This window comes from Mastigoproctus giganteus, chromosome 1, assembly GCF_048544385.1.
Source record: "Mastigoproctus giganteus isolate SK-2022 chromosome 1, ASM4854438v1, whole genome shotgun sequence".
Classification (NCBI taxonomy): Eukaryota; Metazoa; Arthropoda; class Arachnida; order Uropygi; family Thelyphonidae; genus Mastigoproctus; species Mastigoproctus giganteus.
The window spans coordinates 176,690,412-176,703,845 of NC_143575.1; the positions used below are offsets into that span (position 1 = coordinate 176,690,412).

General features: G+C 35.1%; 1 protein-coding gene across 1 annotated transcript in view; it reads right to left on the reverse strand.

The window, feature by feature from the left end:
* Nucleotides 1-6,219: 6,219 nt before the first annotated feature.
* Nucleotides 6,220-13,434, reverse strand: part of LOC150091321 (beta-1,4-N-acetylgalactosaminyltransferase bre-4-like) — a 201,239-nt gene continuing 194,024 nt past the window's right edge. The window contains exon 6 of the mRNA XM_090389962.1: nucleotides 6,220-6,394. Within this exon, the coding sequence (XP_090246088.1) occupies nucleotides 6,220-6,394 (175 nt within the window). The remainder of the gene's footprint in view (nucleotides 6,395-13,434) is intronic.

The window sequence follows — 13,434 nt, forward strand, 5'->3', positions numbered from 1 at the left end:
GCATGGGGTCTTCCAGTAACTAAGTGGCTAGATGAACAACACGCCCAACACTGTTCCCAATACACATTACTCACACCCTCATCTGGCCTCGGCAGATTTTGCTTCTTCACAGTGACACTCTTGCGGTTTTGTGGGGAACCACTGGAACATGTCTGGTCTATTCTTCGCGCAGAACACGTTTCCTGAACTCTGTAAAACCAGCCTTTGTCATTATATATGTGGTTATCAGTGCTTTACTGGCAATAAGAGGGAAGGTGCCCGGTATGAACGAATGGTTGGAGGTGTTTCTAATGCAAAGTTGTCCAGCATATAAATCATTACAGAAAGGAATAATATACATAAACTACTCTTTTCTTTTTAAACTTTTTAACGCGAATTGTTCGTTATTTAGAGGGACGATTTCGAGTTGATTTAGTTTACCTGGGTCTCTGAATCAGTTGTAAGAAGTAACTTTTCATAGCCTGTTACCTAATAAAATGAATCATTCCTTTTAATATTTAAGCTTGATTTTCTGGCACACGTTTCACGTCAATAACAAACAATATTGTTGTTGAGAATAAGACTCTACCCAATACTCAACCAAGACTCTACTCTTAACAATCGTGCAGTTATTAACGAAGTTTTGTAAATATCGAAATAACAAAAAATAAACTACAGAAAGAATTACCGTCTTTTGTAGCATAATTTTTTGTGTTAATTACATTACTTTAAGCAGGAAATAGCTAAGTTTTAAATGATTATTAACAGACAATGCTGCAGGAGGTAAAAATAAGTGTAATTTGTTAAAGCTACAACAAGCTGTTCGACTGAAAATATTTATCTCATAGGAGGGTAAGGCACAAGCAAACGTTCAGTAATGGCGCGCATTTTCAATTTGAAGATATCAAAGCAATGGATTTTGTAGAACTCTTTGCCACTTTAAAAGATGACTTTTGTCACCTAATGTTATGTTGCTGTTATCGAAAGACAGCGATTTATTGGGGGGGGGGGAAGCCATTTTACCCTGTTTTATATTATTTTTCACGTATATAAATCACTACAGATGTATAAACTAAAAGCACGCATATTAGTTTAAAAGATAACGCGATACAAATAAAGAATTTAAAATTATTTTCCGTATTTGTATTTCCAAATAAATAAATAAATAATGCTGACTGTTTCGTAATTTAAAACGACTTACCTGAGAATGTAAATTATTAAAGCTGTCTGTGGAAAACTCCAGCAACACGCACAAAATTAAAAATTCATTTGGAAACTGAAGACAACAAAGGAAACGGAAATCACTAATTATGTCTGCACGAGTCCGATTTCTAATGTTACAGAACCAAACTAACGCAGTTGTTAAAATTGGAAACGTTTGGACTGTGCAGACCTGAGTTATGTGTCAGCCTACAAAGGGGTGAAAAGTGGATGACGTAACTTGTGGATGTTCACACTTTTAAAAAAAGGTAGTTCGTGCTAGTAAAACGTTAACTAAACCAAAACCTGAACTAGACTTTTAAAATCTTAATCAGAATTTCAGTTTTGGATGTAAAATCCATTCACAGTTTCACAGTGCGTTGGAGGAGGGGAATTCCCGCTTGTGTTCAGCAAGATACATTGTCAATTAATTGGAAATGGGGGAAGAGCATGGCACGCGGGTCGTTTTACATTATACTCGTATATGTTTGTTTTCTAAGATAATCACAGTTAAAACGGATACATACAAGTAGTTTTAAAATTGATATAATCATGAAAATGCTTTTAAGAGTTAAAATATCGAAATGAGGAAAAATTTTTTAAAAAAATAATGAATGATGACATTCGCCAATTTACCGGATCTTCCATTACTAGTATAAAGCTCCTTTTACAGGAAGGATATAGCATCACCTGAGTTCAATGAATGTTAAAGAAGATTATTACCGTCATCGTCACTAGAGGGTTATTATTGTAGAATTTAAACAGCATCAGCGACTAAGGCCATATTGCCCCATGTGTATTGTCTGTCAATTGCGTGTGTCTGCGGTCGATTTTCTGTTTGCTGGATGAAAAACTCTGGTTTCCTGGAGAAAAAACCATGCTACCTCGCCTGAGACCGCCTAACTCAACCACGCTGTGGAAAAGGCCCATATAGAAACTACGAAAGACTGCATAGTTTCTTTAATCCACTTTTATCTGAAGAACAGCAAGGATCCTTCGCGAAAGACGATATTTTTTTCGCTGTTAGCATTTTCCTTGACAAAATTTCAAGTGGATGCCATTTATACAGACCTCACACATGCTTTTACACTGTCGCATACTCCTGCTGATAAACTCTCATTACTGAAGCATCGGCGGGTTTCTGCTTTCATAGCTAGACAAACTTGTTACTGATAGATCTCAAAGCGCAGCAAAGAGCTGTTCATTTTGTTGGCGACCACTCTATGACCTTCGTAGGAACTTGAGGGCAGCTCGCGTTTTATCTAACCAACAAAAATAATGGCATTAAGTCATTGACGTTTCTTAAACTCAATAAGCAAACATCAAACAGAATTCGCTCTTCGACAGAAGCACTCACAACAGAAAGCTGTCAATAAATTCATTTATAAATAAATAAGAGTTGTTTTTTAAGGTGTTTTTAAACCATTTCTATAAATTAAGATAATTTTATACAACTAACTAAAGAGATACGACTTATTCCATAATCGCTCACCGATTTCTATTCCATTTAAAAGCTGCATTAATGCATTGTCAGTACTAGAAATTAAATAAGCTCAAAGGAGGATTTTTTTTTAGTTTCAATGGCATTATATTCTGACAATGGCTCTCTCTCTCTCTCTCGAAAGCGAGAGAGAAAGAGACATTGTCAAGATATCTCTATTATTCCAATACTTATATTATTAGCTCAAGAATTTTTACATTATTGCATAAATGAGCTCCTTTTATTAATTAGTGCGCCAGTCTGTCTGCCCTCAGGTAGAAGAATCCTTAGGAAATACCGCTGAAAGGACCCAGGTGAAGATTTCAGATAAGTAACATAAACCTGCACATTTCTTTATGGTTTTGCAGATTTGTTTATTTATAATATTTATAAATTTAAAGAGATTTTTGTATAAATCTGGCTGTACGATGGTTAAATTCATCACCGAGAAATATTGTAATCTTTTGTTGAATTCTATTTAAGAATATATTTAAATTAAAATACGTTGACGTCATATTAGTGTCTGCTATTGGTTGGTTGGTTGGTTGGTTAGTTGGTTAATTTTGCATCAAATTAACTAAGGTTATGCATCCAATTGCATTCGAACTTATTTTAAGGTTGACACTCTAAGGAAAATTTAAAAATGCCCTCAGGATAACATTTTAGGTGTGGCAATGAAGTTCCCGGACTGATGCTGTTGCGGTCATGTTCGATGAGTTTGAAAACCGAACTCAGATTTAGATGTATAAGGCCTTGAATGGATCGGATCAAGCAGGCTCGATGCTGACGGGATTCTTCCTCTTGCTCAGATTACTCACCAGAGGGGACATAATAAATTCAAATCGAGTAAAGACAATTGTAGAATGGATGTGCGGAAATTTTCCTTTAGCCAGCCGGTGGTTGATAGTTGGAACAGACTTCCATCTGTCGTAGTGGAGGTCGACAACTGAAATAAGTTCAAGACAGAACTAGACAATTTGGAGTGAATGGATGGGTGAAATGGGAAGGGTTTTTTTTTTATTTGACTGATGCTATATAAGCTTGCTTTCCTGCATCACATTCCTCTACTAATGATAATGGTAATGCTAAACAAACGGGAGTGGTATGATGGAGTTCAAAATTTCTCCAAGAGATGGTGGTAGAAAGATTTTCCAGTGTTCTGGCAGGCTGCAAGTAACAATCAGTTTCTTCAGTAGCGTTCTAAAAACTGTTTATGGTAATGAAACATTAAGTATACCAGTGTATTGGAATGGTATTAGCAGTTCAAATACGGAGTGTTAATGTTCGCGATGACCCAAGAAATGGGCTTCCTCCAACTTCTCAAAATGAAGAGAGAGAGTTGAAAAGTTCGGAAAATTTTGGCAAGAGATTGTCGTTTGACCTTTAGAATGATTGATAATGTGTTGAATATAAATAAGGAAACGATTCGTCAAAATCTGAATGAAGATTTAGGGAAAAGGAAGGTCTGTGCAAAATTTACAGCCTCATGGGTGAGCAGAATAAAAGAAGCGTATCATCATGCAAAGCTTCAGCCGGACTTGTCAATTTCCTCGACTTTATTATCACTGGAGATGAGTGTTGAGTGTTTCCGTATGACCCACAGACGAAGCATCACAGCATGCAGTGGACTTCAAAATCATCAAATCATCACCAAGGCCCAAAACGTTTTGTTTATAGAAGTCCGGGATCAAGACGATGCTGATCACGTTTTTGGACAAACAGGGTGTGATTCACAAAGAGTTTGTACCCGAAGGGGAGAGAGTCAATAGTGCGTTCTACGTTACAGGTAAGCGCATTTCCCGGGTGAGGCCGCAATTTCGAGAGAATGGCAGCTGGCTCTTTTTTTTGCACGACAATGTCCCCCACCTATTTCGCACTTGTTTTTAAGAAATGGCATTGTAACGATCAGCCATCTACCCTACTCTACGATCTAACACCACTGGACTTCTTCCTCTTTCCTAAGGTGAAAACTGCCCTCAAAGGAAAGAGATCTCAGGACGTTAAGGACATAAAGAAAAACGCCACCGCCGAACTGAACATCATCTCTTTGGACGCGTTCGCTGCCTGTTTTGAGAAACTTTTAGCACGGTGTAATAAGTGAATTAATTCAAATGGTGACCACTTTGAATAAATATAAAACCATATTTGAGCTCCGCTCCTTTCATTTATTATTATTTTTATTTCATCGGTCCTGGAACTTTATTGCTACACCTCGTATTTATACAAGATGATCTGTGGGCCAGTGGTTGCATCACTTGGCACCCAGTTAAAAAATTTCAGGTTCTATCCAATTATTCACAAAGACACGCCATGGGCACCTCGTGGCCTAAATTGTTTTGATATTAATCTTCCGAATATCTTTGAGTCCCAACTGAATGAAGAGCCCCCATTGGTTATGATCGGCACTATTTGATTAAAATTCGCACTATGGATGAAAATTTCAACATTGTTCTGTCAATTTAAGAATACGTTTATTAAAAATACGTTTCTTTAAAATAAATTCGCCGTCTAAATATTTATTAAAAGATCATGAGTTATTTTCAGATGTCAGTATTCTATATTTATTTATTTATTATTATTATTAATTTTGGGGAGGGATATACCACCTGCTACTTTTGCATAAGGTCCGCCAGGCTCTAAAAACTTAAAGAATTATTCAACTGTCCATGTCCAGTCCTTGGGACAGAGTACAGAGCAGCTGTTATTCTTCTCAACCACAAGGTCCTCAAGATCAGTTGGCTGATCTTGATAGTCTCTGATCGTTTCTAAAAATGGAATTTTTTGCTATAAGTGACCATGTATTGGATAAATTTGAACCAATACATCAGTATTCATCAATATATCAATAAATTCAGTATGATAAAAAAAATAATAATAAAATAAAAAGATTTCTATTAAGTTTGTAGAATTTTTTGCCGATTATTAAAAATTAATTGAATTATTTAAATGTAATATTAAGGTCTCGGCAGGGCCCCTTGAAGAATTACGAGCTCGGACAATGCAGCCCACTCATCTCTTCTCCCCTCCCCCCCCCCCTCGTCGGGCCTGTCTCTAAGAGTGAATCAGAAAGACGGAGCATTCAATTCAAAGTATAATCCAATTTCTAAGTATACCGTTAATATGATTACAAAGGAACACCCGCGGTGTATTAATACAACACCAAGGGTGTTCGGCATGATTGTATGATATAATATTGTATAATCACCCTTCGTAAAAACCAGGCTTCATCGGTAAAAAACCAACGAATCGTCCTCAAAATATATTTTTGAGTGACTTCAAGTTCTGTTAAGATAATTTAATTTCTTAAATTTTAACTAATCTCATTAATTTCCCATGTTATTTGACTCCCCATTCGCACTCAGACTTTCTATTTGATGCAGGTAAATTCGTAGGGGAAAATAACTTGTATTTGCTTATTGAATAGGCGTACTTCGATTACTTAAAATAAGCTACCGTATTTTTCTATAACCCATTCTTTAGTCAAACCTCTCAACACTAGATGGCGGCACATGCCTAAACGACAAAGAACGGACTAGTTTGACGGAAATAAATTTATTGAGCTAAAAGTGCATGATCAGCCTCCGTCCCTGAACGAACTGCCACCTGTGGTTGTGTCCTATATCAATCATGAGATGTGTGTACAAAGGTAGTGACTCCCGGAAAGCCACTTTGTACTTTACGGTATTGAGGCCATCTCTCGGAGCTCTCTTTTTAGCCATCCGCAGCAAGGCAGATCTGGAACAAGTAAAAAAAAAAAACATCAAAATTATTTTACACTAACAACTAGGAAATATTTTAATTTAAAAAAGGCATGCTCGTGTAAAAAAAAACCCTGTAAAAACGTTAATTTAAACCTCGTTTATAACATATAATTTTTATAGATTATATTAACGTATAATGATGTTATAATTTATAAAATAATTTATTTATAATATTTATAAATTTAAAATATTCAGAGAATTATTTATAAAATAATTATTTATAATATCTATCAATTTAAAATATTTAACGAATTATTTGTAAAATAATTATTATAAATTTAAAATATTTATAGAATTATTTATAGAATAATTATTTAAAATATTTATAAATTTATAGAATTATTTATAGAATAATTATTTATAATATTTATACATTTATAATTCTTTATAATATTTATACATTTATAATGATTTATAATATTTATAAATTTATAATTATTTATAAAATAATTATTTATAATATTTATAAATTTATAATTATTTATAAAATAATTATTTATAATATTTATAAATTTAAAATATTTATAGAATCTTTTATAAATGCTAGAAATATAATTGAAAACACATTCAATATGAAGTTAGAAATTATTCGTTCACTGAATGAATTTTCGTGAAGGAATATTTCTGTCTTTAAATTATCTTTGCGCATGAGTAATATTTTGGAATTTAAATTTTAAAAATGTGAGAATAACAAACGTTTTGGTAACCGGGATGACTAATGTTACACAGCACTTATTTATAGAACTGTATCAAAGGATAAAATAAATATATTACTTAAATAAAAGTACGATTAAAAAAAGTGTGTCCTTTATGACCTTGAAGTTGATATACCAGAATATTAAAAGCCACTCAAATCGTGTACATTGAAAAATCCCAAGACTGTCATTCCCACTAAGAGGGCACCCGCACGAGGCCCGCATAAGTCCGCCAACCCCAGCTGTTCGTAAATTTCGATCAGCTGCACAGAAACCAGAATTCTCTGAACGAAGAGCATCTATGACGTAATTCTTCCTTGAAGTGTGCCTCGTTGCCAAGACGACGGTGGCTCTCTACCACATTTTCGGAATAAATAATTAAAATATTTGGTTTTTGCGGTACACTGCTGTTGTAGTTCCATACCGGGAACAGGATAATAAACAATTCACGCTTCATGCGAAGCTTTTCACGAATCTGATACCGAGAAGAGAATCCTAAAGCGTTTAACTTTAAAAACAAACAGAACTACTTAAAAGAATGCCAAAAATAAATAAATTATTATTTGTTGAATGTGCTGATCCATTAATACTGAGCAGACGAAATAGTGTGGTACGTGCTGCCATCTAGGGACTCCTACGTACAGCCACAGAGGCAAGAGAAAATCAATGAAAGATAGCTTGTCCTCTTCTTCTACTCCAGATTAATTTATTCGGATGGTATGGTATTCCTACGATGTAATAATATACGTATTGTCTAGTTGAACAATGGATCTACAAATACAAAATATTCGGATGAAATCTAATGAATTCTTTATTGAATTTCTCTTGGAATGCTTCGAGAAGAGGTCTATTTAGTGGAAATTTGGTGGTACCACGATCAATCCACTAGATAATCTGAGAAGAACTGTACTTAACCATCAGACGGCTGAGGTAACATCATACGGCTGAGGTAACATCATACCTTCCACAAAACTCTTTAGAATTTCTGCAGGGTCCAAAAGTAAAAGACACGTGTTCATGTTAGCATTCCAATTTCATAAGAATGGTGTTTACGCCCTTCAGAAATGTTTGGTGTTGAGGGCATCCCCACAATGACTGAAGCAAGTGAAAAACGTAGCCTGTAATTTGGATGGGAGGCCAAACATTCATAGCGGCATGCATGAACTACTTCTTTAAAATTGACAACATTTTTGGCCCAGATCTACAAACCGACACTTCCACGCTGGTTTCATACACAATTCTGGCACGCATTTTTGATTTTTGAAGGAAGTAAACAAAATATTAACGGTACACAGTTACCATTTTATATGTGAACGAAATCCGATAAAAATATTTTGTATGATACTTGAAAATACCAAGAAAGATTACTTTCTGAAGATCGCTGAATTTGGACCATCTACCTAAATACCGTTTTGGGCTACCGTTCGCATGGATAACCGCAGGTATACACCTAAGCATTGACTCCACTAGATGTCTAAAGACGCCTCGTAGGGATCTGCATCCATGCTGCCTGCCAAGCTTTCCACAATGTCGGAACAGACAAGAGTTGCGTGTCCATGCGCATTACTTCCTGTTTCAAAATATCCCACAGACGTTCAATTGGACTGAGGTCAGGCGAATTCGGTTGCCAATCAAGATAGGTGATATCTTCACTGTGTTCCTTGAACCACTTTGGGTCCGATGACACGGCGCCTTAACGTCTTGGAAGATCTCGTTTCTGTCGGAAAAAATTGAACATGGCAAGGTGCACATGGTCTCTTAAGAGCTGCCGTAGACCTTACTAGTGTCTGTGCGGATAGCACGGTGGTGGTAAAAAGGCCCAGGTACAAATCTCGTCAATGACGAGAGGAATTTTTATGGGCTTTTTAATCCTCCACCACTTGAGCTCCATATGCAGTAGGCGTTATATATCAAATATTCACCTTCGGCAACACTGCTCACAATAAAATATTCATGAAAAACATTGTTTTGTAAATTTTATCCTCTTTAGAGATAAAACTCATAATTTATTCAGCCAAAATGCGAATCTTAAATTAAATTAGAGCATCATAAGAATGCTATTATCTTTTCTCATTCATTCCATCAGAAAATCAATTCTGATTACCTACTAATAAGGAGCCTGAAGGAAAACAATAGAGTAATAATCGCTTTTTTTAAATATTTTAAACTCAAAAAAAGAGAGAAAAATACTTCAGATTATTGGAACATTTATTATATACTAGATTAATTTCTCGTGCGCCTATATTTTTAAAGAATTGTCTGCGCGATATAATTTTTAAGTAAAAAATCTTTCATTTTTTATACCGCATGATTTATTTATTTTTTCTCTTCTCTCTAGTAGTAAAAGAAATTCCAAAAATAGAAGCGATTAACAAGCGCTGTATGCTATTAAAGGTCTTTAGAAAAACAGTTTATTTTTTCTATATAAGGTTTCGATATTCATCTTTATCTGGCACTTTTGAGAAATATATGATTACAGGATAAGGGTAGTCTTTATGCAAATAAACTGTCAATATATCGTTTGTTGTCTGCTTAAAAGATATTAATGTCCTCTTGAGGAAGTATGAAAATGTTTAATGATTTTCCTTTGTTCATTTAGTTGAGCTGCAAATGTGTATTTAACATCGTGCATCATTATATGTGAAAGCAATTAGGCTTGTCTAATTCACATTAATTAATTGAAGAACTGTGCGCAATAATTAGTGCACATTCGTACGTAGAGTTGATGTGCAATGATGTTCAAGGTTAAGCTAACAAGATAGAAAATATTCACTTATTCATCAGGAAAGATTGAAAGTGTATTGGATGTAACTGTCTAAAGAGAGAAGCTTCAGGGATAAGTTAATGTGAAGTAACATTCAAATACAGCTTCCATAGACTGTTTTTGATAATATTTTAGCGCATAATACGCAATTTTTTGGTAGACTTTTGTGTCTACTTTTTGCAAAACAGCTATCATCCATTTTTATAACACGATAATTGTCACGCAGGCTCTTTAAAAATTCTTGTATTTTGTTAACTTTAATTTATTAGTATCTTTGAAATATTAGAAAAGCGATCCATTTTCCCTCGCGTAGATTTTCCTTCTTTAATACAAGTGGTTCCTAAAGAATCGATTTTAAAATTATATACTCTAAAATGTGACTAGAAAACGTCCATATATTGTTAGAAAATGAATAAAAATTGTACAAAGAGATACCAATCCAATGATTCTTATGAATTTTTAATAATCTGGAGAAGAAAATAATAATAAAAACTTTATATTTGGGTACATGGATCTAAATACAATGAATTTAATTATAATAATAATTATCTTTCGCAAGAGAATTCTTTTTTTTTTTTTTTTCAGGAGAATATAAAATTTCTTTGTAGAAACATCAATTATTACCGACAATCGGAATTAATATTATAGCTCTTCAAAAGTACTGGAATAATTGAATATAATATTATAAATAAAAAAAGAAAAAGTGCTAGTTATGGAATACCATCCATATTCGGAAACTGCATGCTTCAGATCTGTCTTGAGATATTTGCAGTTTGGGACTTGGGCTTCTGAGAGCTAAAGAATATGTAAAGAGTGCTTCCCGGCATAGCTCGTCTGTCATACAGGGAAAACACATTACCGTACAAGTCACATTTCTGATGGTTACAGCCAATCGATGAATTCCACAAATCACCTTGGCACTTTTGTTCAAACTGAATGCCTTCTTCTAAATATACTCATCTTCCCTTCTTATAAGCTCATTCAGCTTTTTATTTATGTCAACAACGGATTAATGCAAAATAACGTGGGTGTAATTCTGGAAATGACTCGTTAAAGAGCCATTTAACATAATGCATTAAAACTACAACACAATTCCATTGCTTATGCATTCTGAGTCCATGAGAATAAATTTGACTGAACATAAGAGAGCAGACTCCTGTCTGCGCTTCTCTTTTCTCTCTCAAATCCGTTCAAAAATCTCCGTTCTTTCTATTGGAATTGAATCAATGTATGCTCTTACCGCTCACTATTTAACTACACGAATTGAACAGTTAAGGCTGCTCCAGTTAACAAATGACGCAGTTAAAATTAATCAGTTTAAAAGGAAGTCGATTCTTTGTGATTAGCACAGTGGTGACGATCCCTCTTCTTCCATATATCTCGATAGAATTTTAGGTTCTAATCCTCTTTAGAAGGATGATTTTTTTTTCACACCGTAATCGAGTGTTCAGTCTCTGGCGAGGTTCCATGGTTCTTCTCCCCCCCCCTCAAAATTTGTGTCATGCCTTCCCTGTTCGCTCTCTCTCTGAGCCCGCAGAGGATTAAAGTTTCTAGGTTCCTCTGGGATGAAGCCCAAACGTGGGTCCTCCTTAATACTAGGGAATAAAGAAAAGGATTTCCATATCTCAGTACTTTTCACTTTCGTTCTCCCACTTACCGCTGCGGCACATGATTTCCACCCTTCCAAAATCCCGCACTGCTCTTGGCTTTCTAAAAATAATTTTATGCTCCTTCTCGTATAATTAATCTTAAGAAGTGTCATCAATCTTTCAGTTCTTCAGTTTTATCTCTTACATAACGCTAGAGGAAAATAGTCCCATATCTTTTCTCACAGATTTTTTAAAAATCTGCTTGTAGTTTCGGGGTACAAAATAAAACGTGGCAATTTTTCTTTTTATGGTTAAAAATTACTAATGATCTTGCGGGAATATTTTTTTTAAAATAGTTTCTCTTCATCTTCCTTTCAAGTAAGCATATTTGTGTTTCTCTTTTACAACTCTAAAATATTAAGAAAGCAAATCCGGCACCTGTATCGGCGAGCATTAAAGCTGAACTATCCTCTTAAAAAGTATCCGGACACACATAAAATTCGCAGTGATATCACTGCCACTCACTTCAATAGTATCGATCACCCTTACGCTGCTGTGGTACACTACACCTTCCTGGTGTAGTGTGTCACAAGGACTATGCAGCAAGCATTGTCTTTGATTCATCCTGCAGAACAGTGACCGGTTCAATTACTGATGCGGGATGCGTTTCTTTGTTTGTCTTTCACTCCTCGAACAGCACTTTTGCTTATGGAAAAACGTTTGTGGTATCTGAGGCAAAATCTTGTAATGGCGCCTAATTCATATCGTATCTTAACACACATATATATATATATATGTAGTAGTACATCTAGCAGAGCCTGTGGTAAGTGCCCTCACTTGCGCAGTAGAAGACCTAGAACTGACGCCTATTAAAATGAGTTTTTTGAGGTCAAAAGTGTCTGTAAATTAGCTGACTATGAAATTTACCTAAGTATTGTCATCAACCACACTGCGTCAGATGTTCCTGATGGACTTGCTCTTCCATCTTCAACAGTAGAGAGTTTTTAATATGACGCGAAACAAAAAGATATCAACAGCAAAGATTGTTTTCTTTTTCCCTTCAATACCGTGGTGATTACTCTGTCTACATTGTGTAATTTTGTGAGCTGCATTTGAACAGAAGAGTTCACTCCATTTATGTTGGGTACTCTCACATAAATAATCGCCGCTTTTTAAAACTTCATGCGAATAATCTACTCATGTTTAAGAGACTAATGTTATGTTACCGTTATTACGTATTGCATTTCATTATATTCATCTCATCTCCATTTCTCAATTCTGTGGTATGGGAATTTCATATTTCACGTGTTTCTATTCTTCTCACTAAGAGCATTTTAAGTTCTCTTCGATAGTCTTCACTTCTTTCACTGTGTAAGTGCTTTTTTAGTATCTACATATTCCTGTTCCATCTGATATTCATTGGTGTCCCTCCTACGTACTTCCACTCGCTGGCCAAAAATTTAGAAACCTTGGTATTAGATAAATACTGTTCGCTTTCCTGGGCTCCTATGAGACCTGGTCATGGGGAAGGCATGTGATTTTCAGAAAGGTGTTGGAGAGGAACTACCTTTGAGAAAATAAAGGAACTCACTGCTGTGTCGAAAGTAACCATCTCAAAAGCACAATGAATGGAAGAGAAGAGAAGAAGAATATTCTTGGAGTACCGAGAACTTGGGACTCCAATAATTATATAGTTTAAGAATTTTCAAAGGCCTTTCAAAAAGATTTATGGGGCCATCCCAAATTTCATTACAATAGACACAAGAGAACTCAGGCAATTATTATTTCTTTTCCGTCCGCATGTAATTACTGGACTCCTAATAAATGGATTTTCATGAAAATTTATATTTCCCTCTGTTAGAGCGATTTGAGCCTTCCCTGCTACGCGATAATTGGAGGAATGAACGTTTAATGTGGCGGATGCGCATAAAAGAAATCTTTTCTCTTTGCGAATAAAATTCGTTGC